The sequence below is a fragment of the Melanerpes formicivorus genome, unplaced genomic scaffold (assembly GCF_026170545.1).
Source record: "Melanerpes formicivorus ecotype bairdi unplaced genomic scaffold, bMelFor1.0.p_v2 SCAF_73, whole genome shotgun sequence".
Classification (NCBI taxonomy): Eukaryota; Metazoa; Chordata; class Aves; order Piciformes; family Picidae; genus Melanerpes; species Melanerpes formicivorus.
Genome location: NW_027142425.1, coordinates 2,791,843 through 2,819,759, shown reverse-complemented (window position 1 = coordinate 2,819,759; position 27,917 = coordinate 2,791,843). Strand labels below are relative to the sequence as shown.

Here is a 27,917-nt window from a genome sequence, read left to right as displayed (position 1 = left end):
GGCAGGCGCAGTGGGGCAGGGGCGGCGGCAGTGCGCTCGGAGCCCATGGAGGCGGCGGGGCCGCAGGCGACAGCGGTCCCCGCGGGGGAGCCGCAGGCGGGAGCCGAGGAGATTGACATGTCTCTGGGTAGGTCCGGCGGGGCGAGGGCCCCTGCCCGGGCGGGGGGCGGCGGGGCCGGGCCGGGCGGGGTCGCGGGAGGGGCTGCGGAGCGGTGCGGGGCGCGGGGCGCCCGGCGGGGCCAGCCCTGGCCGCGGCGTTCGCAGGACGCTGGGGCGGGGCGGGCAGGAGCTGGCCGAGGGGCGGATGTGGTCCCCGCAGCGCTGTTTGACCCCGGCTTGCCTGCTCCCGGCTCTGGAGGAAGGGGACAGGGCAGGGGAGCGGTGGGAAGTGGAGGCGACGAAGGAGCCGAGGGGGAGCAGTGTGGGCTGCAAGCCCCTCTGTGCCCGGCGGGCGTCAGGGCCGCGGGTGGGGGAGGCGGACGCCAGGAGCCCGCCGCCGAGAGAGCTGCGGCCATGTCCTGCCTGCCCTATTTATAGCCTCTGCCCCTGCGCTGGCATTCCCTGGCACGGGGCACGGCAGCGCCGCGCACGCTGCTGCCCTTCCAGGCGCTCCGGCGGCCTGGGCTCCGGCGCTCGGCGGTGGATGGCTGTTGACAGCTCTGCAGCGCTGGGTCAGCTTCTCCACTGAAACCTCATGGCGTTCCTTCCCAGCAGTGAGCCACTTGTCAGGAATAGCAGAACACAGTCACAGAATGGTTGTGGTTGGAAAAGACCTTTAAGATCGAGGAGCCCAGCCGTTCTTTAACTCTATCAAAGCTCGTGCTGAGCCATGGCCCTCGGCACCACATCTCTGCAACTCTGAAGCACCTCCAGGGATGGGGATTCAACCACCCCCCTGGGCAGCCTGTTCTGGTCTTTGAGAAGCCTTTTAGTGAAGAAATTTCTTCTCATGCTCAACCTAAACCTGTCCAGGGGCAACTTGAGCCCATTTTCTCTCATCACTTGTTACTAGAGAGAAGATACTGACCCCTGCTTCAGGCTTATCTCCTTTCAGGGAGCTGTAGAGAGCAATGAGGTCTCCCCTCAGCCTCCTCCAGACTAAACACCTCCAGTTCCTTCAGCTGCTCCTCACCATCCCTGTTTTTCAGACCCTTCATCAGCTTTGTTGCCCTTCTTTGGACAGCCTCTAGCACCTCAGTGTTTCACTTTGCAAACATTTTCCACTGCAAACTCAGTGTTCCCTGGTTGATATACCATTCTGTGAGCACCATTTACAGCAGTCTTGGGTCCCTCATTTTCCACTGACTTTTCCTCATGGTGTTGCATGCCCCTGTTCTGTTTGCTGACCTGCCATATTTCCTTTGCTTCTGCTCTCCCTTATTGCTTCCCTTGGTCACACCTCCTGTGGTCCATATCCATAGTCAATCCATAATACACCTTACTCAGGGCAGGAGAGAGAACTGGGAAAGAAGAGTCCAGGTGAAAAACTGACACTTTTACTGTCAGGTTCTTTTTCCCCCCTGTGCTTTCAGATATCTTGGGCCTTAACTGAGTTTGCAGTCGTAGGAAAGTGCAGGAGTTACTCTAAAGCTGCTCTGATGGATGTAATTCTGTCTTGAGGGCATAGGGCTTCCTTAAGTGACCTCTGAGGATCCCTTGAATCACAGAACTGTCAGGGTTTGAAGGGACTCCAATGATCATCCAGTTCTAACCCCCTTGCCATGGGCAGAGACACTTTCTACTTGATCAAGTTGCCCAGAGCCACATCCAGCCTGGCCTTAAACACCTCCAGGCATGAGGCTTCCACCACCTTCCTGGGCAACCTGTGCCAGCCTCTCACCACCCTCATGGGGAACAACTTCTTCCTGATGTCTAATCTATATCTCCCCTCCTCTAGCTTGGATCCATTCCCCCCAGTCCTATCACTCCCTGACACCCTTAAAAGGCCTTCAGCAGCTTTCTTGTAGCCCCCTTCAGATATTGGAAGGCCACACTAAAGTCTCCTTGGAGCCTTCTCTTCTCCCAACTGAACAACCCCAACTCCCTCAGCCTGTCCTCATAGGAGAGGAGCTCTGATCATCTTTGTGGCCCTTCTCTGGACACATCCATAGGCAGCACTGGTGTTGTATTGATGGGTGCAAAAAGGCTCAGCCCATACCCAACCCAAAAAAGACACTGAAAGGTGGCAGGCTGGGCGGCTGGGCAGCTGAGCATTCTCCTCCATTCCCAGTGAGCTCTTCCTTGCACTATGGATCTCCTACCCTCGCATGCCGCTGTCCACTCTCCCGCAGAGTGAGCAGGGATGCTGCAGATCTGCTTCAGAGCAGCCTGTGCCCCAAATAGCACATATCCCAGAGGCACACTTAGCTAAGAGCAGCGGTGTGTTCATGGCAAGAACGTTGCACAGCCTCTCTCCATGTGCTCTCCTCCTGGCAGGCTTGATAGAGAGCTCACAAAAGCGCTCACGCACCTCCTTCTTGCATCAGCTCCGGTGCCTTGGCCCTGGGCTTTGTATTCATTTGGACCCAGGAGTTTCTTGATAGGAAATGACAAGTGGCAAGCACTGGAGGTAATAAGGGCTGGCCATGACAATCACCCATTGAGAGCTAATGGACCTTCTCTGCTTCCTTCCCCTCCAGTGATTCATTCAAGAGCTGGAGTAGCCACTGGCTGGGAAAAGGCCTGATCTGGGCAGGTCTTCTTGTGCTGATTTGTTAAAGCTATTACTTGCTAAATGTCTGCTGTAGTGTTTGAGGTTAAAAGAAGGCATTAATATGGATTAGTGAGGATATATCCCTTTGCCTTTCCTCTTTATCACAACAGCTTGAATTAAGATCCCCTTGATTTCAGACCAGCTCCTTGAGAGCTGAGAGGCTTTGAGCTGTTTATTAGCAGATCTCTGCATCTAAAAGTAGTTTGGACATAGTCCAGATACCTCAGCTTCCAGTGCTGGCTTTTCAGGAGGTAAAAACTTGTTCAGGGTGGGCATGAGCTATCAGAATCCTCTCAGGTGTGTTCTGGATGCTGCAGGTAGATCACCACCTTCCCTTCTGCTCTCCCCGTTGTGAAACACAGCACTTCAGTGCAGCTTAGGGCACATGCAGCTGGTTCACAGGATCACAGATCACAGGATGTCAGGGGTTGGAAGGTACCTCTGGAGATCGTTGAGTCCAACCTCCCTGCCAGAGCAGGAGCATAGAATCCAGCACAGGTCACACAGGAACACATCCAGATGGGGCTGGAAAGGCTCCAGAGAAGACTCCACAACCTCTCTGGGCAGCCTGCTCCAGGGCTCTGGGACCCTCACAGTGCAGAAGTTCCTCCTCCTGTTGAGGTGGAACCTTCTGTGCTGGAGTTTCCATCCCTTGCCCTATCCCAAGGTGCAACTGAGCAGAGCCTGTCCCCTCCCTCCTGACCCCCAGCCCTCAGATATTGATAGACATTGATCAGGTCCCCTCTCAGCCTTCTCCTTTCCAGACTAATCAGCCCCAGGGCTCTCAGCCTCTCCTCCCCAGGCAGTGCTGCAGTCCCTTCAGCATCCTTGTAGCCCTCCCTTGGACTCTCTCTGCTGGTGACAGCAGCATTGCCTAGGGCAGCACATGGGTTGGCTAGGGTTGAACTGGTGAAGCACAGCAGCAGAGTGTCCTTGGGAGAAATTTGATGTCATCTTCTCAGTGCTGTTAATGTAGTTCCAAACCAAATGTGTCTAAAATCATAGGGAGAGCAATTGATTGTTTCATGCAGGCTCTGTGCCTGGGGAACTGCATCTGGATGGTCTCTTGCAAAGAAAGTGCCAAACATCTTGCAGTTCTTTGAACAGCTCAGATGAGTTCATTTTTCAGAGCTGCCTAAGAAGATGATTGGGTGAAGGGAGTAGAGGGGCATTGGCAGGACATCCCAGGTCCATTTTGCTGCTGTTTCATAGCCCTTCTGTGGTGGGGCAGCAAAGGGTATGCAGAGGTGCGAGGTGCCTGGTGCCAGCACTGGTATTGCAGCAGCACAGGAGCTGGCTGGTTGCAGAGAGCTGTGCAGGCTTCCCAGCACACCTTACTGCTGCTGTCAGCAGGGCCAGCATGGCAATCAAATCAATGTGTCCATCCTTGAGCTCTAGGGCTGGCTCCTTAGCTGCAGTGCAGACAGGTCTGTGTGGGAGAACCCAAGTGCTGCAGAGGAGAGCAGGCATCCCCTGCATGGTCCTCCTGTAACTGGGATGTTCTCCCTCTGCCTCACCAGTGGCAGAGACTAAGAGGTTCCTGATCAGGAGCACCTACCCCAGAGGGTCAGAAAATCAGGGCTCAGGCCCTGAAGACTGTGGAACTTAAAATACAAAGTGCTGTGGCATTCACTGCATGTCTTGCATCCTTTTGCTTTACTGCTTTTTGAGCCAGAGAGGTTGATGGCCTCAGACTTCACCTGATACCACGAAGGGCTTAGAAGCTTGTTCTGTGTTTTTAAAGCCCTGAGCAAAGACAAGAGGGTAGCTGGCTCCAGGAGATGGGAATTGAAAGGAAACCATCCTGCAGCCTCCTGGTGAGCCATGAGTGTTTGCAGGACCATGATGCCCCCTTTTTGACAGTTGTTCTAGACAAGTGAGGTTCCTTCCCTGCAGCCATCACATTGCAGCCCTTGTTGCTCCAAGCTTTAGTTTTCCCCTTTACAGAGGTAGGGACTAGGGGCACACTGCTCCCACTTGTGCCTGCAGGACATCGAAGAAGTGTTTGTGTCATTTACACACCAGGGACATGTCCTCTGCATGGGGCAGTGCCTGTGTCCCACGCAGGGCAGGGAGAGCCCTTGGAGCAGGCATCACAGTGCAGGTGCACTCATGGGGTGCTTCTGATCATAGGATCATAGAATTGTTCTCACAGTATCACAGTATCACCAAGGTTGGAAGAGACCCCAAAGATCATCAAGTCCAAGCTGTCACCACAGACCTCATGACTAGACCATGGCACCAAGTGCCACATCCAATCCCCTCTTGAACACCTCCAGGGATGGGGACTCCACCACCTCCCTGGGCAGCACATTTCAATGATGAACGACTCTCAGTGAAGAACTTTCTCCTCACCTCCAGCCTAAACCTCCCCTGGCACAGCTTGAGACTGTGTCCTCTTGTTCTGGTGCTGGGTGCCTGGGAGAAGAGACCAACCCCCACCTGGCTACAACCTCCCTTCAGGTAGTTGTAGAGAGCAATGAGGTCTCCCCTGAGCCTCCTCTTCTCCAGGCTAAGCAACCCCAGCTCCCTCAGCCTCTCCTCACAGGGCTGTGTCCCAGACCCCTCCCCAGCCTTGTTGCCCTTCTCTGGACACCTTCAAGTCTCTCAATGTCCTTCTTAAACTGAGGAGCCCAGAACTGGACACAGGACTCAAGGTGTGGCCTCAGCAGTGCTGAGCACAGGGCAAAATGACTTCCCTGCTCCTGCTGGCCACACTCTTCCTGATGCAGGCCAGGATGCCCTTGGCCTTCCTGGCCCCCTGGGCACACTGGTGGCTCATGTTCAGGCAGCTGTCAATCAGCACCCCCAGGTCCCTCTCTGCTTGGCAGCTCTCAGCCACTCTGACCCCAGCCTTTAGCTCTGCATGGGGTTGCTGTGGCCAAGGTGCAGCTCTGACCACCTTTTCCACAGTCTCCCAAGTCAGATGTTCTCAAGCAGTGTTCTCTGCCCCAGCACTGAGCTTCTGCTGTCCCTGCAAGGCATATTCATGGGGAATCTGCCAGATGGGATCTCTCAGTGGGACACAGGGCTGAAAACTGTCCTGCACATGGTAGAGAGGTGCTGGGTGACAGCACATTTTGAACTGATTTGCTGCACTCTAATCTCCAGGCTGCAGGAGCTGAGTCAGTTGATCCTATACTTTCTGAGCTAAGCTTCAGCATTTATTGTCCATCCAGTGCTGATTACAGAACCACAAGCTCTGCTTTCACTGGGGACAATCACCACAGAATCACAGAATGATGGAGGTTGGAAAGGACCTGTGAAGGTCATCAAGTCCAAACCCCCTGCCAGAGCAGGAGCAATTAAAGCAGGTCACATAGGATCACAGCAGGCCAGAGGAGAGAGACTTGGGAGTGCTGGGGGAGGAGAAGCTCACCAGGAGCTCTCAGTGTGCACTTGCAGCCCACAAAGCCAATCAGATCCTGGGCTGCAGCAGGAGAAGTGTGGCCAGCAGGGCAAGGGAGGTGATCCTCCCCCTCTACTCAGCTCTGCTGAGACCCCACCTGGAGTACTGCCTCCAGTTCTGGAGCCCCTATTGCAAGAGGGATCTGGAGGTGCTGGAAGGTGTCCAGAGAAGGGCCAGGAGGATGAGCAGAGGGCTGGAGCACCTCTCCTGTGAGGACAGACTGAAGGAGTTGGGGCTGTTCAGTCTGGAGAAGAGAAGGCTCCCAGGTGACCTCATTGTGGCCTTCCAGGATCTGAAGGGGGCTACAGGAAGGCTGGGGAGGGACTGCTCAGGATCTCAGGGAGTGATAGGACTAGGGGGAATGGAATGAAGCTGGAGGTGGGGAGATTGAGGCTGGAGGTGAGGAGGAAGTTCTTCCCCATGAGAGTGGTGAAGCCCTGGAATGGGTTGTCCAGGGAGGTGGTTGGGGCCCTGTCCCTGGAGGTGTTTAAGGCCAGGCTGGATGAGGCTGTGGCCAGGCTGATCTAGTGTGGGGTGTCCCTGCCCATGGCAGGGGGGTTGGAACTAGATGATCCTTGTGGTCCCTTCCAACCCTGACTGATGCTATGATACATCCAAGTAGACCTTGAAAGTCTCCAGGGATGGAGACCCCACAGCCTCTCTGGGGAGCCTGCTGCAGGGCTCTGCTGCCCTCAAAGTCCAGAAGATCCTTCTCCTGTTTAGATGGAACTTCCTGTGTTCAAGTTTGTGCCCATTACTCCTTGTCCTATCACTGGGGACCACTGAGCAGAGCCTGGCCCCATCTTCCTGCCCCCCACCCCTCAGATATTGTTAAGCATTGCTCAGATCCCCCCCAGGCTCCTCTCCTCCAGGCGACCCAGCCCCAGCTCTCGAGCTGCAAGCACCCGAGCTGGGAATCCCTGTCGGTGGAAAGCAGAGGGCTGATGTGTTTTCCCTTTGCCATTTTGGTCTAGATGACATCATCAAACGCCACAGGAATGAGCAGGCAGATGCCAGCCCCGCGGGGGATGGGCAAAGGCAGCCGGTGAAGAACGGGCACTTGGCATACGGGTCCGGGCGGCCCCGCTTCCGCGCCTGGACGCAGAGGAGTCTGCAAGGTGGGTGAGCTCCTCGGGCTGCTGGAAGCCTGCCCAGCTGCAGGACACATTCCTGGCCCAGGGTACAGCCCTCCAGTCCTTCTCCTCTCTAGTTGCTCGGTGTGTGTAAGATGTCCTCGGGCTCTGAAGAGCTTTTCTCTCCGCCACAATGGAAGATCAGGGCCCTTTCAGAGCAGAGATCCATCCCTCTCTCGCTCCCTTCCACCCTCTTCTGAATTACCAATGCAAAGTGACTTAATATCCCTTCTCTATTCCCTCTTGGCTTTGCATACTTTAATTATGCCTTTTCCTAATCCTCTTTTTCTCCCCCCCCTCCTCCCTGAACACACTTCAATTACCTCTTCAGTGCATGCCTTTGCTGGCTCAGTTAGTGGAGCTGGTTTGGCCTTTTTGCCAAGCAGGCTGTTTTTCCTGGTGAGCTTTTTCACCATGCCCAGGGATCACACACTAATCTCCTTGCTTCCACCACCTTTTGTCTACAACCCCAACGGGAGCTGCTGCATTAAACTGCCACCTCTCTCAAAATTCTGCCCTCCTTTTTTGGTCTTTTAATGACTGCTGAATCACCTCTCTGAAGATTTCAGTGATGGGTTGCAGCAATCTCTTTGCAGCCTTCCTCTGGAGCACCAGTGAGCACATCAGGACAGTGGGATCCATAGATAAGGGATGGCCTCTCATAGAATTAACCAGGTGGGAAAAGACCTTGGAGATCATAAAGTACAACCCAATACCTAACACCTCCTGACAACTAAACCATGGCTCCAAGTGCCACATCCAATCCCCTCTTGAACACCTCCAGGGATGGGGACTCCACCACCTCCCTGGGCAGCACATCCCAATGGCCAATCTCTCTTGCTGGGAAGAACTTTCTCCTCACCTTCAGCCTAAACTTCCCCTGGCACAGCTTGAGACTGTGTCCTCTTGTTCTGGTGCTGGTTGCTAGAGAGAAGAGACCAACCCCCACCTGTCTACAACCTCCCTTCAGGGAGTTGGAGAGAGCAAGAAGGTCTCCCTTGAGCCTCCTCTTCTGCAGGCTAAGCAACCCCAGCTCCCTCAGCCTCTCCTCACAGGGCTGTGCTCCAGACCCCTCCCCAGCTTTGTTGCCCTTCTCTGGACACCTTCAAGTCTCTCAATGTCCTTCTTAAACTGAGGAGCCCAGAACTGGACACAGGACTCAAGGTGTGGCCTAACCAGTGCTGAGCACAGGGCACAAGGACTTCCCTGCTCCTGCTGGCCACACTGTTCCTGATGCAGGCCAGGATGCCATTGGCCTTTTTGGCCCCCTGGGCACACTGCTGGCTCCTGTTCAGCTGCTGTCAACCACTACCCCCAGGTCCCTCTCTGCCTGGCTGCTCTCAGCCACTCTGACCCTAGCCTGTAGCACTGCCTGGGGTTGTTGTGGCCAAAGTGCAGCACCTGGCACTTGGACTTTTTCAATGCCATCCTGTTGGACTCTGCCCATCTGTCCAGCCTGGCAAGGTCCCTCTGCAGAGCTCTCCTACCCTCTTAGAGATCAACTCCTGACCTCAGCTTGGTGTCATCTGCAAACGTGCTGATGCTGAACTCCATCCCCTCCTCCAGATCATCAATAAAGATATTGAATAGGATCAGCCCAACACTGATCCCTGGGGATCCCTATGGATCACATCCCTATGGATGTGATATATCTGGACTGCTGTAAGGCCTTTGACACAGTCCTGCTGGCTAAGTTGGAGAGATGTGGATTTGCTGGGTGGACTGTTCAGTGGATGAGGAACTGGCTGGATGGTCACATCCAGAGGGTGGTGCTCAATGGCTTTAAGTCCAGCTGGAGAGCAGTGACAATGGTGTCCCTCAGGGGTCCACACTGGGATCTGTGCTCTTTCATATTGTTACCCATGACACAGACAGTCAGATTGAGTGCACCATCAGCAAGGGTGCAGATGACACCAAGCTGAGTGGTGGTGTCAATACACCAGAGGGATGGGACATCATCCAGAAGGACCTGGGCAAGCTGGAGAGGTGGTGCCCAGGGGAACCTCATGAGGTTCTACAAGAGCAAGTGCAGGGCTCTGCACCTGGGTGGGAATAATCCTTGTTATCAATACAGGCTGGGGGAGGAGGGGATAGAAAGCAGCACTGTGGAAAAGCACTTGGGGGTGTTGGACAGGAGCAGGCAGTGAGCGCTGGCAGCACAGAAGGCAAATCCCAGCCTGGGCTGCATCCAAAGCAGCATTGCCAGAGACCCAGAGAGGTGATTCTGGCACTTTGCTCTGCTCTGCTGAGACCTCACCTGCAGTGCTGTGTGCAGCTCTGGAGCCCTCAGGACATGGACCTGATGGAGCAGGTCCAGAGGAGGGACATGAAAATGATCAGAGTAGTGGAGCAGCTCTGCTATGAGGACAGGCTGAGGGAGCTGGGGGTGTTCAGCCTGGGGAAGAGAAGGCTCTGGGGACCTCTAATAGCAGCCTGCCAGGACCTGAAGGGGGCTACAAGAAGGATAGAGAGAGACTGTTTGCAAAGGCCTGCAGGGACAGGACCAGGAGCAGTGGCTTCAAACTAGAGCAGAGCAGATTGAGATTGGATGTGAGGAACAAGTTCTTTAGCATGAGGGTGGTGGAACACTGGAAGAGGTTGCCCAGGGAGGTGGTTGAGGCTCCATCCCTGGAGATATTGAAGGTGAGGCTGGTCAGGGCTCTGGGCAACCTGATCCAGTTGGGGATGTCCCTGCTGACTGTGGGGAGGTCAGACTGGATGAGCTTTGGAGGTCCCTTCTGGCCTGGACCATTCTATGATGGCTGGGAGCAATCCTGCCTGCCTCTGATCTGCCTCTCACTCTCATGTTTGGTCTCCACTACATACTGCTTTAGCAAGAATTAAACAGAGTGCTGGTAATTGCCCTTTGGGCATTGATTTCCCTGTCAACAGCAGAGGCTTTGACATTCTTCCATGCTCAAGTAACTGCTGCATGCAGAGTCAAATCAAAGAGACAGGGTGAGACTTTTTACCTGTTCCTTAGAAGCACTTTATTGTCCATTTACAGAATTATTTCTGCTAATCTCACTATTTAACTGAGTCTGAATTCAGCCCTGCCTCATAGAATCATAGAATTCTTTGGGTTGGAAGGGACCTCCAAAGCTCATCCAGTCCAACCCCCTCTGCAGTCAGCAGGGACATCCCCAACTAGATCAGGTTGCCCAGAGCCCTGTCCAGTCTCACCTTGAATATCTCCAGGGATGGAGCCTCAACCACCTCCCTGGGCAACCTCTTCCAGTGTTCCACCACCCTCATGGTGCAGAACTTGTTCCTAACGACCAATCTCAATCTGCTCTGCTCTCATTTCAAACCATTGCCCCTCATCCTATCACTGCATGCCTTTGGGAACAGTCCCTCTGCAGCTTTCTTGTAGCCACTTCAGGTACTGGCAGGCTGCTCTAAGCTCTCCCTGGAGCCTGCAGAACCTCACTGTGCTGTGTGGTGCTGATGTCAGTAGCAGCTTTGGGAAGCTCAGCACAACTGGGAATTTAGCCCCTGAGCTTTCAGAGGTTCATTTCATTTTGGTCCCTGCTGACATGTAGTCCTTTCCAAGCTGAGGTGTGAGAACCACTGCTGTCAAAATGACCCCCACCAACCAGCCCAGCACTGTGGTGACAGAGGGTGGAGAAGGATATTTTGTTGGGATGGGATGGAATGGGATGGAATGGAATAGAATAGAATAGAATTGAATGGGATGGAATAGAATAGAATAGAATGGGATGGAATAGAATGCAATGGGATGGAATAGAATGGAATGGGATGGAATGGGATGGAATGGGATGGAATGGGATGGAATGGGATGGAATGGAATGGAATGGAATGGAATAGAATAGAATAGAATTAACCAGGTTGGAAGAGAGCTTTGAGATCATCAAGTCCAACCTATCACCCAGCACCATCTGATCAACTAAACCATGGCACCAAGCACCATATCCAGTCTCCTCCTAAACACCTCCACTGATGGTGACTCCACCACCTCCCTGGGCAGCACATTCCAATGGGCAATCACTCTATGAAGAATTTCTTCCTCACATCCAGCCTAAACCTCTCCTGGCACAGCTTGAGACTGTGTCCTCTTGTTCTGGTGCTGGGTGCTTGGGAGAAGAGATCAGCCCCCGCCTGGCTACAACCTCCCTTCAGGTAGTTGTAGAGAGCAAAACTGTTGCTTGAACCAGCGAGAGAATGCATGGCAGTGAAGTGCTGGTATCCCTCCTGGACTGTGGCGTAAACCATCTTCCCCTGGGGGGGAAAGATCATTGTATAATGAGAAGAAATTTGACTTTCAGATCTCCTCAGAACAAAAACTGGAAGCCTGTCAGGCATTGATGCTTCTCCTCAGGCAGGACAGAGTCCCTTCTGGCCCACCCAAGTGTGCTCCACCCCAGGCTCTGAGCCTGCACCTGCAGGGGTGGGGAGGTCTTCCCCAGGTGCTGATGCTGTGAGGGTTTATTCAGGTGTTCCTTAATAAATATATGCAGAGATGGAACCTCCCATGAGTCACACAACACAGAGCCAGGCCTTGGTCCCCAGCTGGTGCACACAAGGGACCCCTTGGAGGCTGATGGCTCTGTCATCAGTTATTTGCCCTGCTGAGGTCTGCCTGAGTGCACTGCTGAGCAGAGGCTCCTTAATGGGAACTGACTGGGAGGGGGATGGTTTGCTAGCCAGGGCTGCCTTCTGCATCAGTCCCTCCTGAGGGACCAGTGAGGGAAAGGCAGCTAAGCTCCGTCTGTCTCGCTGCAGAGATGTCCTCTCCAGAGGGCAGGAGAGCTGTGTTGCACAGCTTGGTGGGCTGCAAGCAGGCAAGAGAAAGATGGGCAAGCCAAGGATGGTTGTTGAAGGGAACAGGAAAGGAAAAAGCAAACTGTGGGGACACCACCAGGTGGGGAAACAAAGGGCTTTTAAATGCAGTGAGACCACATCTGGTCAGAAAGGCACAGCCTGCCAAAACTCAAGGTGTTTGGGAGAGGAACATTTAGACATCTGCACTTCTGCTGGGGAGGGGACATGATCTGCAGGGGAAGTAACTACAAGCAACAGTGCTGCAGGGTCCACTTCTGGGCCCCTCAGTTTAGGAAAGGTGTTGAGATGCTGGAAGGTGTCCAGAGAAGGGCAACAAAGCTGGGGAGGGGTCTGGAGCACAGCCCTGTGAGGAGAGGCTGAGGGAGCTGGGGTTGCTTAGCCTGGAGAAGAGGAGGCTCAGGGGAGACCTCATTGCTGTCTACAACTCCCTGAAGGGAGGTTGTAGCCAGGTGGGGGTTGGTCTCTTCTCCCAGGCAGGCAGCACCAGAACAAGAGGACACAGTCTGAAGCTGTGCCAGGGGAGGTTTAGGCTGGAGGTGAGGAGAAAGTTCTTCACAGAGAGAGTTTTTGGCTGTTGGAATGTGCTGCCCAGGGAGGTGGTGGAGTCCCCATCCCTGGAGGTGTTTAGGAAGAGCCTGGATGAGACACTTGGTGCCATGGTTTAGTTGATGGGATGGTGTCGGGTGATAGGTTGGACTCCAAGGTCTTTTCCAACCTGGTTGATTCTATTTCTATTTCTATTTCTATTTCTATTTCTATTTCTATTTCTATTTCTATTTCTATTTCTATTTCTATTTCTATTTCTATTTCTATTTCTATTTCTATTTCTATTTCTACTCCCTATCCTATCCTATCCTATCCTATCCTATCCTATCTCCATTCCATTCCACCCCACCCCCAACCTGCACCCTCGGCCACAGGGAGCAAAGCACCCAACCTACTGTTCAGGGGGTGCTTCCCACAGGCCTGCCTTGGGGCCCTTTTATTTGAGAGCCAGAGCAGCTCAGATCATCTTCACTTACGTCCCAGTGTCAGCAGCCTGCCCTGGCTCTGGCCCATGCTGCAGCCTGGGGCTGGAGCCTTCATTAATCACCGCGGTGGTGGCCCCTGACGGCGCTGTCACCGCTGCCTCCCAGCGCCTCACTTCTAATTGCTGCAAGTCATTAGTAATTGCTGTGAGGTAGGAATCAGTGGCACAGGATCAATAGCTGTGTCTGACTGCTCTGTGGTTTGTATCAGAGAGGTTCTGCTCTACAGAATCACAGAAACACTCAGGTTGGAACAGACCCCCAGGATCACCAAGTCCAACCCAGAGCCCTGCTCTGCAAGGCTCACCCCCAAAACATAGCCCCAAGCACCACAGCCAAACCACCTTCAAACACAGCCAGGCCTGGGGACTCCACCACCTCCCTGGGCAGCACATTCCAATCCCTGACCACTCTGGATGGGAAAAGTTTTTCCTAATGTCCAGCCTAAACTTTGCCCAGTCACAGCTTGAGGCTGTTCCCTCTCTGGCCCAGGGTTTCACCATGCTCCTGCTGCCCTCTGCCACGTGCTGATTCCTGCCTGATTTGTGCACCCCTCTGAGCCTCTGTGTGCTGGCACAGAGACTTGGAAAATGTCTGCTTCTGATGGCTACAGGAGTTCATCAGGTGGAGTGATTAGGGCTTTAATGCTCTGTGCCTTCATCCCACAGCGTGCTTTCCTCTAGCTCAGCACTGCAGCACACTTCACATTCAGAAGGTGGCTTAGGGGAAAATGTTAAATGCAGGGCAGGCTGTTGGATGTGTTTGCAGTGCAAATGCAGTGGTGGACACCAGCAGCAGCAGGAGGTGCCCTGTTCAGTGTGTGTTAAATGCAGGGCAGGCTGTTGGATGTGTTTGCAGTGCAAGTGCAGTGGTGGACACCAGCAGCAGCAGGAGGTGCCCTGTTCATAGAACCATAGTATCAGTCAGGCTTGGAAGGGACCACAAGGGTCATCTAGTTCCAACCCCCCTGCCATGGGCAGGGACACCCCACACTAGATCAGCCTGGCCACAGCCTCATCCAGCCTGGCCTTAAACACCTCCAGGGACAGGGCCCCAACCACCTCCCTGGACAACCCATTCCAGGGCTTCACCACTCTCATGGGGAAGAACTTCCTCCTCACCTCCAGCCTCAATCTCCCCACCTCCAGCTTCATTCCATTCCCCCTAGTCCTATCACTCCCTGAGATCCTGAGCAGTCCCTCCCCAGCCTTCCTGTAGCCCCCTTCAGATACTGGAAGGCCACAATGAGGTCACCTGGGAGCCTTCTCTTCTGCAGACTGAACAGCCCCAACTCCTTCAGTCTGTCCTCATAGGAGAGGTGCTCCAGCCCTCTGCTCATCCTCCTGGCCCTTTTCTGGACACCTTCCAGCACCTCCAGATCCCTCTTGCAATAGGGGCTCCAGAACTGGAGGCAGGACTCCAGGTGGGGTCTCAGCAGAGCTGAGCAGAGGGGGAGAATCACCTCCCTTGCCCTGCTGGCCACACTTCTTCTGCTGCAGCCCAGGCTCTGGTTGGCTTTGTGGGCTGCAAGTGCACCCTGAGAGCTCCTGTTGAGCTTCTCCTCCCCCAGCACCCCCAAGTCTCTCTCCTCAGGGCTGCTTTCCAGCCAGTCCCTGCCCAGCCTGGATTTGTGCCTGGGATTGCCTCAACCCAGCTGCAGGACCCTGCCCTTGCTCTTGTTGAACCTCCTGAGGTTGGCTTGTGCCCACCTCTCCAGCCTGTCCAGGTCCCTCTGGATGGCCTCCCTTCCCTCCAGCCTGTCTGCTGCACCACACAGCTTGGTGTCATCAGCAACCTTGCTGAGGGTGCACTCAATGCCACTGTCCATGGCACCCACAAAGATGTTGAACAAGCCTGGTCCCAGGACTGATCCCTGAGGGACTCTGCTTGTCCCTGGCCTCCACTGGGCCATGGACCCATTGACAGCCACTCTCTGGGTGCAGCCATCAAGCCAGTTCCTTATCCATCTAGTGGATGTTAAGTGCAGGGCAGGCTGTTGGATGTGTTTGCAGTGTAAGAGCAGTGGTGGACACCAGCAGCATCAGGAAGTGCCCTGTTCAGTGTATGCAGTAAGGAAGAGTACAGAGTCAGAGAACTGGAAAGGACCTTCCAGGTCAGTCTAAACAGGTAGTTGCTGTCTGCAACTGCCTGAAGGGAGGTGGTAGCCAGGTGGGGGTTGGTCTCTTCTCTCAGGCACCCAGCAGCAGAACAAGAGGACACAGTCTGAAGCTGTGCCAGGGGAAGTTTAGGCTGGAGGTGAGGAGAAAGTTCTTCCCAGCAAGAGAGACTGGCCGTTGGAATGTGCTGCCCAGGGAGGTGGTGGAGTAAACATCCTTGGAGGTGTTTAGGAAGAGCCTGGATGAGGCACTTGGTGCCATGGTTTAGCTGATCAGATGGTGCTGGGTGCTAGGTTGGACTTGATGATCTCTGAGGTCTTTTCCAACCTTATTGATTCTATGATTCTATGAATGTTCTCTAACTCTGCCAAGGCTGCTGCTAAACCATGGTCCTCAGCACCACATCTCTGCTTCTTTCAAACACCTCCAGGGATGGGGATTCCACCACCTCCCTGGGCAGCCTGTGCCAGGCTTTGAGAACTGTTTCAGTAAAGAAGTTTCTTCTCATGCCCAACCTAAACCTCCCTTGGTGCATCCTGAGGCCATTTTCTCTCATCCTGCCACTTGTTACTAGGGAGAAGAGACCAACCCCCACCTGGCTCCAACCTCCTTTCAGGTAGTTGTAAAGAGCAAGAAAGTCTCTTCTCAGCCTCCTGTCTCCAGGCTGAACAAACCCCAGTTCTCTCAGCTACTCTTCATATGTCAAGCTAAAACAAGCAAATTGTAAATGAATATATATGGTCCAGTCTTCACTAATCAAATGTTCTAAAGTGGGCACTCAGAGTCAACAAGAGCAAGTGTAGAGTCCTGCACCTGGGAAAGACTGACCCCATGGAGCAGCAGAGGTTGGGGACTGAGCTGCTGGAGAGCAGTGTTGGGGGAAAGGACTTGGGGGGTCCTGGTGGATGGGAGGTTGGCCATGAGCCAGCAATGTGCTCTGGTGGCCAAGAAGGCCAAGGGCAGCCTGGGGTGGATCAGAAGGGCTGTGGTTAGCAGGTCAGAGAGGTTCTCCTGCCCCTCTGCTCTGCCCTGCTGAGGCCACAGCTGGAATATTGTGTCCAGTTCTGGGCTCCTCAGCTCAAGAAGGAGCTCAGGGAACTGCTGGAGAGAGTCCAGCACAGAGCCACAGAGCTGCTGCAGGCAGTGGAACATCTTCCTCAGGAGGAGAGCCTGAGGGAGCTGAGGCTCTTTAGATGTGCAGGGTGAGTGCCCAGAGGCTGGAGCCAGGCTCTGCTGGGTGCTGCCCAATGCCAGCACAAGGGGCAGTGGTGGAAGCTGAGGCAGAGGAAGTGCCATGGACACAGGAGGAAACATTTTGTCCCTGTGAGGGTGCCAGAGCCCTGGAGCAGGCTGCCCAGGGGGGCTGTGGAGTCTCCCTCTCTGGAGATATTCCAACCCCACCTGGCTGTGTTCCTGTGTGAGCTGCTCTAGGTGACTCTGCTCTGGCAGGGGGTTGAACTGGATGAGCTTTTGAGGCCCCTTCCAGCCCCTGGCATGCTGTGATTCTGTGAAATAAAAATGATGGTCCACTCTTCACTTACCAAGTGCTCTAATGTGGGCACTGAGCTCTATTCCAGGCTGCTGCATGTTGGCCTCTGGATGCTGGAGTTTCTTGCCTGTCTGTATCCGAAGGCGTCTTCCACTCACAGTTAATTCCTAGCAGTGAGAGCTCTGACAGCAGACTGACAGGTTTCCTGATGAGAGCATGCCTGCCTTTATTAGGGATCCTTTCTGTATTCTCTCCAATCAAATAATGTGCTTGTCAGTCTTCCCTGAGACATTGGAGAGATAAATTATTCATTGTTCTGCAAGATTCCTCTCTCCTTCTGCAATAAATGGGCTTTGATGCTTGCTCCACTCTTTATATTGCTGCTCCTATAGCACAGTTAGAATCATAGAACCATTTAGGCTGGAAAAGACCTCCAAGACAGAATAGAATAGAATAGAATAGAATAGAATAGAATAGAATAGAATAGAATAGAATAGAATAGAATAGAATAGAATGGAATAGAATGGAATAGAATGGAATGGAATGGAATGGAATGGAATGGAATGGAATAGAATAGAATAGAATAGACAGGTTGGAAGAGACCTTCAAGATCATCGTGTCCAACCCATCAACCAATCCAACACCGCCTAATCAACTAACCCATGGCACCAAGCACCCTATCAAGTCTCCTCCTGAACACCTCCAGTGATGGTGACTCCACCACCTCCCTGGGCAGCACATTCCAATGGGCAATCACTCTCTCTGTGTAGAACTTCTTCGTAACATCCAGCCTAAACCTTCCCTGAGACTGTGTCCTCTTGTTCTGGTGCTGGGTGCCTGGGAGAAGAGACCAACCTCTGCCTGGCTACAACCTCCCTTCAGGTAGTTGTAGACAGCAATAGGGTCACCCCTGAGCCTCCTCCTCTCCAGGCTAAGCAGCCCCAGCTCCCTCAGCCTCTCCTCACAGGGCTGTGTTCCAAGCCCCTCCCCAGCTTTGTTGCCCTTCTCTGGACACCTTCAAGCAAGTCAACCTCCTACCTAAACTGAGGAGCCCAGAACTGGACACAGGGCTCAAGGTGTGGCCTAACCAGTGCAGTGTACAGGGGCAGAATGAGCTCCCTGCTCCTGCTGGCCACACTGTTCCTGATGCAGGCCAGGATGCCATTGGCCTTCTTGGCCCCCTGGGCACACTGCAGGCTCATGTTCAGCCTACCATCAACCAGCACCCCCAGGTCCCTCTCTGCCTGGCTGCTCTCCAGCCACTCTGCCCCCAGCCTGTAGCACTGCCTGGGGTTGCTGTGGCCAATGTGCAGCACCTGGCACTTGGATGTGTTCAATCTCCTGCCCTTGGACTCTGCCCATCTGTCCAGCCTGTCCAGGTCCCTCTGCAGAGCCTCTCTACCCTCCAGCAGATCAACTCCTGCCCCCAGCTTGGTGTCATCTGCAAACTTGCTGATGATGGACTCAATCCCCTCATCCAGATCATCAATAAAGATGTTAAAGAGGATGGAGCCCAGCACTGATCCCTGGGGCACACCACTGGTGCCTGGCTGCCAGCTGGCTGTGGCACCATTCACCACCACTCTCTGGGCTCAGCCTCCAGCCAGTTGCTAACCCAGCTCAGAGAGCTGCTGTCCAAGCCAGGGGCTGACAGCTTGGCCAGGAGGTTGCTGTGGGGGATGGTGTCAAAGGCCTTGCTGCAGTCCAGGCAGACCACATCCACAGCCTGCCCCACATCCACCAGGCAGTCACCTGGGCATGGAAGGAGATCAGGTCGGTCAGACAGGACCTGCCCTTCCTAAATCCATGCTCATCCAGTCCAACCATTAACCCTGCCCTGCTAACTCCACCATGTTCCATCTCAGCTGCTCAAGCAAAGACAAAGCCTTGTGAAATAAAAGGATGGTGTCCATATGAGGTAAAAGGCTGAGTTCTGCTCCTCCCTTCCCCAGACATCCCAGGCTGACTCCCACCAGCTACCACACTGCAGAGTTCAGTATCACCTCACACCAGCAGAGGTCATACCCTTGGCACAACCGGAGCAGCTCTGGGATGAGGAGAGGCTCAGAGACCTGGGGCTGTTTAGGCTGGAGAAGATCAGCCTGAGAGGGGATCTGATCAATGCTGATGAATAGGTAAAGGGTGAAGGTCATGAAGATGAACCTGGGCTCTTCTCAGTGGTATCCAATGATAGGCTAAGGGCAACAGGCACCAACTGGAACCCAGGAGGTTTCACTTGAACTTAAGGGAAAATGTCTTTGCTGTGAGGGTGCTGGAGCCCTGGAGCAGGCTGCCCAGGGAGGTTATGGAGTCTCCTTCCATGGAGACTTTCAAAACCCAGCTGGACATTGTGATCCTGGGCAACCTGCTCTTTAGCAGGGAGGTTGGGCTGGATGATCTCTGGAGGGCTCTTCCAACCCCCAGCATTCTGTGATTCTGTAATAACCTCTTCAGCATCTCTAAGTCCTGCCCTAACCCACTTACAACAGGAAGCACATCTCCCAGATCTGTTAGTTACCCTTGTCATCCACTGGCACAATTGTCAGCCTGACTTGGAGTTTTGAGGGGGTGCTAAACCCAGGGGTTTGTTTCCACAGGACCTAAAGGTTTCAGAAGAGGCTTTGGACAGCAGCAGTTCAGTCGGAGGCAGTTCAGGAATGCAATGCCCAGGCCCAGGAGAAAAGCAGCAGCTGCCTTCAGTGGAGTCAGCCCTTTGAATCGCCAGGTATCAGCTCAAGAGGTAGGGGGGAAGGGAGGCACAGCCCTTCCCAAATGGCCTGTGGAAATCATGGGATCAATGGCTCAGGCTGGGAGGGACCTCAGAGATCGTCTGCTCCAAGCCCCCTGCCACTTGGTTGCTGACAGCCTCATCCAACCTGGGCTCAAAACACCTCCAGGGAGGGGACATCCACAGCCTCCCTGGGCAGCCTGTGCCAGTGTCTCACCACCCTTGTACTGAAAAGCTTCTTCCTCAACTCCAGTCTAGCCCTGCTCTGCCTCGGCTTCAAACCATTCCCCCTTGGCCTGGCTCCAGACACCCTCAGGAAAAGTCTCTCTGCAGCTTCCTGCAGGATCCCTTCAGGTCCTGGCAGGCAGCTCTGAGGTCCCCCTGGAGCCTTCTCTTCTCCAGGCTGCACACCCCCAGCTCCCTCAGCCTGGCCTCACAGCAGAGCTGCTCCAGCCCTTGGATCATCCTTGTGGCCTCCTCTGGCCTCACTCCAGCAGCTCTGTGTCCTTCTCCTGCTGGGGACACCAGAACTGGAGACAGGATTGGAGATGAGGTCTGAGCAGAGCAGAGGCAAGGGGCAGAATCTCCTAACTTCAAACCATTCCAGCACCTCCAGATCCCTCTTGCCATAGGGGCTCCAGAACTGGAGGCAGTACTCCAGGTGGGGTCTCAGCAGAGCTGAGCAGAGGGGGAGGATCACCTCCCTTGCCCTGCTGGCCACACTTCTCCTGCTGCAGCCCAGGTTCTGGTTGGCTTTCTGGGCTGCAAGTGCACACTGAGAGCTCCTGTTGAGCTTCTCCTCCCCCAGCACTCCCAAGTCTCTCTCCTCAGGGCTGCTTTCCAGCCAGTCCCTGCCCAGCCTGCATTTGTGCCTGGGATTGCCTCCACCCAGCTGCAGGACCCTGCCCTTGGTCTTGTTGAACCTCCTGAGGTTGGCTTGTGCCCACCTCTCCAGGCTGTCCAGGTCCCTCTGGATGGCCTCCCTTCCCTCCAGCCTGTCTGCTGCACCACACAGCTTGGTGTCAGCAGCAAACCTGCTGAGGGTGCACTCAATGCCACTGTCCATGGCACCCACAGAGATGTTGAACAAGCCTGGTCCCAGGACTGACCCCTGAGGGACTCTGCTTGTCCCTGGCCCCCACTGGGCCGTGGAGCCATGGACAGCCACTCTCTGGGTGCAGCCAATCTTAACTGAGGAGGAAGGATGTTAAGGTTCCACCATTATTTGTCCTCCACCCAGAGCATTCTCTGAGGTCCCAGGCTTCAGAGACACACTTCACTAGGGAGTGGATATCCCTGACCCACCCTGAGACACTGATTCCCAGGAGTGTGGCAGCCATGGGCCAGATTGCCCACAGGCTTCAGTGTAAAATGCAGTGATTGTTTTCATCCCTGGCTTTCCCTTTTTCCAATGTAAATGTCTAGCTCTTCTCTCTGCTCAAAAAGACCTAAAAAAAACCCACCAAACAACCCCAACAAGCAAACCTGAAGTATTTTCAGTGGATTTGGGAGTTATTTTAAAGACTCCAGACATGGGCAGGGGAAAGCTGTGCTCAGCACTCCAGTGGTTTCTGCAGCTTCCTTCTGAGTGTTGCTAATATTACACTGGCTTGGTGTAGAAGGGGAAAATCACAGAATCATAGAATTGCTTTGATTGGAAAAGCCTTCTGAAATCATCCAGTCCAGCCCTGAAGCCAGCCCCACCATGGCCACTAAACCCTGGCCCCAAGTGCCATGGCCACAGGTTTCTTGAACCCCTCCAGGGATGGGGACTCCACCACCTCCCTGGGCAGCCTGTGCCAATCCCTGACCACTCCTGCACCAAAGACATTTTTCCTCATCTCCAACCTAACCCTCCCGTGGTGTAACCTGAGGCCATTTCCTCTCATCCTATCACTTCTTACTAGAGAGTAGAGACCAACTCCACCTCACTCCAACCTCCTTTCAGGGAGCTGTAGAGAGTCAGAAGGTCTCAGCCCCTTCTTCTGTAGGCTCAACACCCCCAGTTCCCTCAGCTGCTCCTCCCCAGCCCTGTTCTCCAGACCCTTCCCCAGCTTGGTTGCCCTTCTCTGGACCTGCTCCAGCTCCTCAATGTCCTTCTTGGAGTGAGGGGCCATAGACTGAACACATACCTCTGTGAGAGGGGGTTGTTTTTTCCTGCATAGTTGGAAATCCACCCAGCTTTTAAAAAGCCACCAGAGTGGTGACCATGATGTCACGTTTAATGGCTTTGCCCTGGGGCTATAAAGAGAGCCTAAGCTGAGCATGCATATGCATGGAGTGTGGCTGTTCCTGAAAGGAAAGTCTGCAGTGACTCAGAGATTAGAATCATGCAGTTGTCAGGGTTGGAAGGGACCTCAAGGATCAGCCAGTTCCAACCCCCTGCCATGGGTTGGAAGAGACCTCGAGGATCATCGAGTCCAACCTGTCACCACAGACCTCATGACTAGACCATGGCACCAAGTGCCACATCCAATCCCCTCTTGAACACCTCGAGGGATGGGGACTCCACCACCTCCCTGGGCAGCACATCCCAATGACAAATGACTCTCAGTGAAGAACTTTCTCCTCACCTCCAGCCAAAACCTCCCCTGGCACAGCTTGAGACTGTGTCCTCTTGTTCTGGTGCTGGGTGCCTGGGAGAAGAGACCAACCCCTTCCTGGCTACAACCACCTTTCAGGTAGTTGTAGAGGTCAATGAGGTCTCCCCTGAGCCTCATCTTCTCCAGGCTAAGCAACCCCAGCTCCCTCAGCCTCTCCTCACAGGGCTGTGCTCCAGACCCCTCCCCAGCTTTGTTGCCCTTCTCTGGACACCTTCAAGTCTCTCAATGTCCTTCTTAAACTGAGGGGCCCAGAACTGGACACAGGATTCAAGGTGTGGCCTCAGCAGTGCTGAGCACAGGGCACAATGACTTCCCTGCTCCTGCTGGCCACACTGTTCCTGATGCAGGCCAGGATGCCATTGGCCTTCTTGGCCCCCTGGGCACACTGCTGGCTCATGTTTAGGCAGCTGTCAATCAGCATCCCCAGGTCTCTCTCTCTTTGGCAGCTCTCAGCCACTCTGACCCCAGCCTGTAGCTCTGCATGGGGTTGCTGTGGCCAAAGTGCAGCCCCTGGCACTTGGACTTGTTGAATGCCATCCTGTTGGACTCTGCCATCTGTCCAGTCGGTCGAGGTCCCTCTGCAGAGCCCTTCCACCCTCTAACTGACCAACATCTGCTCCCAGCTTGGTGTCATCTGCAAATTTGCTGCAGGAGTGGTCAGGGATTGGCACAGGCTGCCCAGGGAGGTGGTGGAGTCCCCATGCCTGGAGGTGTTCAGGAAACCTGTGGCCATGGCACTTGGGGGCCATGGTTTAGTGGCCATGGTGGGGTTGGGTTGCTGCTTGGACTCAATAATTTTCAGAGTTCTTTTCCAACCCAAAGAATTCTATCATTCTGTGTCTGAGAGCAGCCAGGGGAGTACTGCAGTGTCAGCCATCAGCCCTGCATGTTGGAGGCTTGGATTTACCCCTGGGCAGTGAAGATACCAGGGAAGTGCCCAGGCAGAGGTGGGCAGGACAGCTACAGGTCACCTCCTGTGCTCACTCCCCCTGTGAGCAGCGAGGTTGTGGCAGGTGCTGAGCTCTTGCTGCTGTTTCAGGACAGGAACACCGATGCCTTTGCCAAGAGCAGCAGCAGTGGGCAGCCAGAGGGACGGCGACGTCCACCCCTGGGCCCCAAGAGATTCGGTGCCGCTGCTGCCAGCACCCAGGCCTCAGGGAGAAGGTAAAGTCTTTGGTAACTCTGGGCTGTCTTCTGGGCAGCTCCTGGGGCTCTGCTCTTAGTCTTTGCCAGATGGGAGGGGCTGCAGCCATGAGGTGAGAAAAATACCCCTGAGATGTTAGGAAAGCACCGGGGACTAAATCAGCCTGGTGGGGACAGCTGGGAGTCCAGCTGCTGGGTCTGTCGTTGGGCTGCAGAGAGCCTGGGGGACCTGACCAGGCATTGTTGTCAGTCTTTGCCACCTTGGGGAAAGCTTTTGCAGGGTGAAAGAGTTTTCATTTTCACAAAGGCAGGAAGTAGAGATTCCAGCCATAAGGGACAGGCAGGCAGGGGGAGTCTGTCCCACTGAAGCTACACCCCAGGAGCTGTGAGGAAGGTGAGCTGCCAAGTGCTGGGCACAGCCTCGGTGCCTGTTGGTCTCTGTGTTCTCTGAGCTAGCAACCCCATCTTTGTCTGAGTAGAGCAGGGACTGATGACCTCCAGAGGTCCCTTCTGAGCAGGTTTTTTTTCCTGCTGTATTTTTGCCATGGTGTTTGTAAGGAGCAGAGTTCAGAGCAGACAATGTTTTGTGTGAGCAGAAAAGCAAAGGCCTCTGGAATACTTTGCTGGCAGAAAAACCTGCGGGGCTGAGCTTGGTAACACACAGCCTCATCTGCTTCTCCTGCTGCTTTTCAGTACCACTCTGGGTTAGGTGCTTGAGTGTTATCCTTCAGGAGAGACCTGCCATCCTAGTCACCTCTGTGCTTGCTTTCTCTCTCCCCTCTGCTGAGCAGGGGACCAGGCTTCCAGCAGAAGCGGATGCAGCAGCGGTTCAACAAAGCCAACTTCCAGAGAGGGGTCAGTATCCAGACAGCTCCTCTGCACCCTGCTGATGCTGGCAAGCCTGTCACACATTGATACAATGGCTTGGGTTGGAAGGGGCCCTAAAGATCATCTGCTTCCTAGAGATACCTGCTTCCACCCCCCACACCATGGGCAGGGACACCTTCCACCAGCCCAGCTTGCTCAAGGCCTCATCCAGCCTGGCCTTCAACACCTCTAGGGAGGAGGCAGCCACAGCCTCCCTGGGCAACCTGTGCCAGAGTCTCACCACCCTCACTGTAAAGAATTTTTTCCCAATCTCCAGTCTCAATCTCCCCTCTTCCAGCTCAAAGCCATTGTTCCTCATCCTGGCACTCCCAGCCCTTGTCACAAGTCCCTCCCCAGCTCTCCTGTAAACCCTTCAGGTCCTGGAAGGCTGCTCTAAGGTCTCCCAAGAGCCTTTTCTTTTCCAGGCTGAACAGTTCCAACTCCCTCATCCTGTCTCTATAAGGGACGTTCTACAGCCCTCTGATGATCTTTTTGGCCTTCTCTGTACCTTCTCCAGCAATTCCATGTCCCTCTTATGCTGGGGACCCCAGAACTGGAGGCAGCGCTCCTGAGAGCAGAGTAGGGGGGGAGGATCACCCTCCTCATCCTGCATGGCCTTTTCCCAGTGCTATCTTTGCTTCCAAAAGTGAATGGGGGAGATGGGTGGCTTCAGCAATGACTCTATTCCTAGCAGCATTCCTACATTCCTGGGGTTTTTTTCAGGACAGCCAATTGTGAGTGTAGCTTAATATCCTGGCAACCAAAAGAGAAAAGCTGGGAAGGTGATAAAAGTAAATTGTGCAGCAGCACAAGCAGGGTGAGGTAAAGGCAGCAGGAACCCCCACATTAGCAAATTTCTGGGCAGCATGCAAGGCAAGAGCTGTTCAGGTACCCCAGATGAAGCAGTGGGGGCAGAATCTTTGTTTCTGAATGCTAATGAAGGCTTTGTGGTTTCTCCTTTGAACCTCTGTCCCAGCAGATGGATGCTAACGGCCAAGCAAAACCAGTGAGGCTGAGAAGGTAATTGGGGACCCAAGGCACCCTGCAAGCCTGCCATGCTCTTTCAGGCTGGAATTCAAGCTGGCTGCCTCTCCCTGTCTTGGCAGGTGGAAGGTGAAGCCCAGCCCTGCAGCAGTTCTGACGGTTTCTGTGGCTAATCCCCAGGCAGGCCAGAGCGGCACGTAAGTGACTGAGGGGATTTGGAAGGGTGGGAGCCCCTCAAGAGCCACTGCCAAGCATCCCTGCTGCCATGCTGTAATGGGTGGGGGCAAACCCCCTCCCCACCACGGGCTGAAATAACGACTCAGACAAACAGATGGCAAAAGTGATGGAAAGTTTAAACAGAGAGCAGTGAGTGCGTGCAGAGAGCTGGGAACACAGTGACAGGAGAGACCCCAAAACAGTCCCAGAGAGATCCCACCCCACCTGAGGCTGCACCCAAAACCCCCAGGGCTCCTCCTTCCCCCCCCCACTGCTAGGCTAGTCTCAGCTGGCCAGATCTGAGCCTGCCCATCTCCCGTGGCCTTGGGCCTAGCCAGACCCATGGCTGGGAGATCTCTCCCCCAGTTACCGGGTGGCGGAGAGGAAGGAAAGAGGAAGTGCCAGACCCCGCCGTGAGACTTAGAGTGGTGCAAGGGATCATGGTAGGAAATAACCTAACTTCCTGTGCCCACCCACTGGGCTGGACTTCTGGACACAGGAAACACCCCTGTAGCAGAGGGCACCCAGCCCAAACTACGACACATGCCACCTGCACAGGCACTGCTTTCAGACCCAGAATGGTTAGCAGATGACGACCCCTTCCCTTTCTGCTGTATCAGCCGTTCAGTGAGACCTGGACAGGCTGAGAGCTGGCCAGAGAGGAGCCTGATGAGGTTCAACAAGGATAAGGGAAGAGTCCTGCACCTGGGGAGGAAGAATAAACTGCAGCAGCACAGGCTGGGAGGGCATCTGCTGGAGAGCAGCCCCCTGGAGAAGGATCTGGGAGTGCTGCTGGACAGCAAGTTCTGTATGGGACAGCAATGTGCCCTGGGGGCCAAGAAGGCCAATGGGGTCCTGGGGTGCAGAGGAGTGTGTTCAGCAGATCCAGGGAGGTTCTCCTCCCCCTCTGCTCTGCCCTGCTGAGACCTCACCTGGAATATTGCATCCAGGTCTGGGCTCCCCAGTTCAGGAGGGACAGGGATCTGCTGGAGAGGGTCCAAGGGAGGGCTCCAAGGATGCTGAAGGGACTGCAGCACTGCCTGGTGAGGAGAGGCTGAGGGACCTGGGGCTGTTTAGTCTGAAGAGGAGAAGGCTGAGAGGGATCTGATCAATGTCTATCAATAGCTGAGGGCTGGGGGTCAGGAGGGAGGGGACAGCCTCTGCTCAGCTGCACCCTGGGGTAGGACAAGGGGCAATGGATATAAACTCCAGCACAGGAGGTTCCACCTCAGCATGAGGAGGAACCACTGTGAGGGTCCCAGAGCCCTGGAGCAGGCTGCCCAGAGAGGTTGTGGAGTCTCCTTCTCTGGAGCCTTTCCAGCCCCATCTGGATGTGTTCCTGTGTGCCCTGTGCTGGATTCTCTGCTCCTGCTCTGGCAGGGGGGTTGGACTGGATGATCTCCTGAGGTCCCTTCCAACCCCTAACATCCTATGAGCCTGTGAGCTCAGCCAGGCTGCTGTGAGACCTGCCATGGGATGTGTGCAGGTGTCTCCCTTGTTTCCTGCTGGTTTGGAGATGACAGGGACGGAGCTGCTTTAGCATCCCGAGTGACTGCAGACCTGTGCTTTCCCTAGGCCTGGGTACCAGCGCCCGTTCCTGCGAAGCCAGAGGCCCCCTCCGCGGCTGGCCAAGCCCCAGCCCAAGGGGGTGCTGCTGAGGTTCAACTTCCGTGCCATGGCCAACCAGGTAGAGGACTGTCAATGGGCCAGGAGGCACCTTGCAGCCTGCAGCAGCCCTGCCACTAAGCTGCTAACACCACGCTCAGGTTTTGGGGGCTGCCGGCTGGGTCTGTCTAGCATGGCCCAGCGGGAGGGCCCTGCCACCGCCTTGGCTGGGCTGCTCACACAACTGAAGGCACCTGAGAAGACTGTTCAGCAACTGCAGACTCAGCCCAGTTCCCCACACTCCGTTGGCCCCTCTTGGCCTGCCCGTGCGCTTGCTCGGAGCAGGGAGGTGCTGCTTGTGAGCGCTCCTGGTCAGGGAAACTGTTTTACTGTCAGTGCTCCCCACTTGCCAGAGACACTTCCTAGGCTTTGCTCTCTCTTTGCTTTGGTGACCTTCTTGGTGCCAGCAAAGTGTGCTCCAAGAGCCCTGGGGGCAGGCCAGAGATCTTCCTCCACCATCTTCGGGGACGGCGTTTGTGACCTGGACGGTTTGGCTGTACTCGGTGCCTTGTGCTGGAATGCCACCTGCTTGCTCCTTGCTCGTGCCAAGGATGCCCAGTGCCTAGGTGCGGGGTGCCGCTGGGAGGTGTGCCAGCCTGCTGAGCTCCTTGTCTCCGTGTGCTGAGTGGTGCAGTGACTAACCGGCTGCCAAGCAGCGTCCTGGCCCGCGGGCTCTAATCCGTACCCGCCGTGTGGCCGTGCCCTGCCCGGGGGCACGGCCCTGACTGGCTCTCCTTTCCCTGCAGACCAGCCTGACGCTGGATGAGAGGTTCTCTGGGCTGAGGAACCGGCGGCGCTTCCCGGCGGCCCGCAGCTCCGGCCGGACGGTCACCATGGCCTAGCAGCGCTGCTCGCCCGGCCCCTGCCCGCGGCGCGGCCCCCTGGGCGGCTCAATAAAGCTCCGTAGATTTCCTCTGAGATAGCTGCTTGGCAGCGTGCCCCTTTCCTTCCTTACCTGCAGAGTGAGCGAGCGAGGGGCGAGGGCAGGGCTGGGGCAGGGGGAGAGTCGGGGCCGGAAT

At 54.9% G+C, this 27,917-nt stretch overlaps 1 protein-coding gene across 4 annotated transcripts; it reads left to right on the top strand.

The window, feature by feature from the left end:
- On the top strand, positions 1–27,816 carry LOC137453924 (UAP56-interacting factor-like). Of its 4 annotated transcripts, none has more exons than XM_068163646.1 (9): positions 3–127; positions 7,097–7,240; positions 19,290–19,432; positions 23,063–23,187; positions 23,958–24,021; positions 25,010–25,053; positions 25,140–25,214; positions 26,809–26,920; positions 27,645–27,816. In XM_068163646.1, exons 1-9 carry the CDS (start codon positions 46–48, stop codon positions 27,738–27,740), a joined length of 885 nt encoding a protein of 294 aa, XP_068019747.1. In that variant the 5' UTR covers positions 3–45; the 3' UTR covers positions 27,741–27,816. The 4 variants fall into 4 exon arrangements, with proteins under 4 accessions (XP_068019750.1, XP_068019747.1, XP_068019749.1 ...); XM_068163648.1 differs by having other exon boundaries at positions 4–127; positions 19,290–19,417; XM_068163647.1 differs by having other exon boundaries at positions 5–127; positions 25,013–25,053.
- Positions 27,817–27,917: the final 101 nt, after the last annotated feature.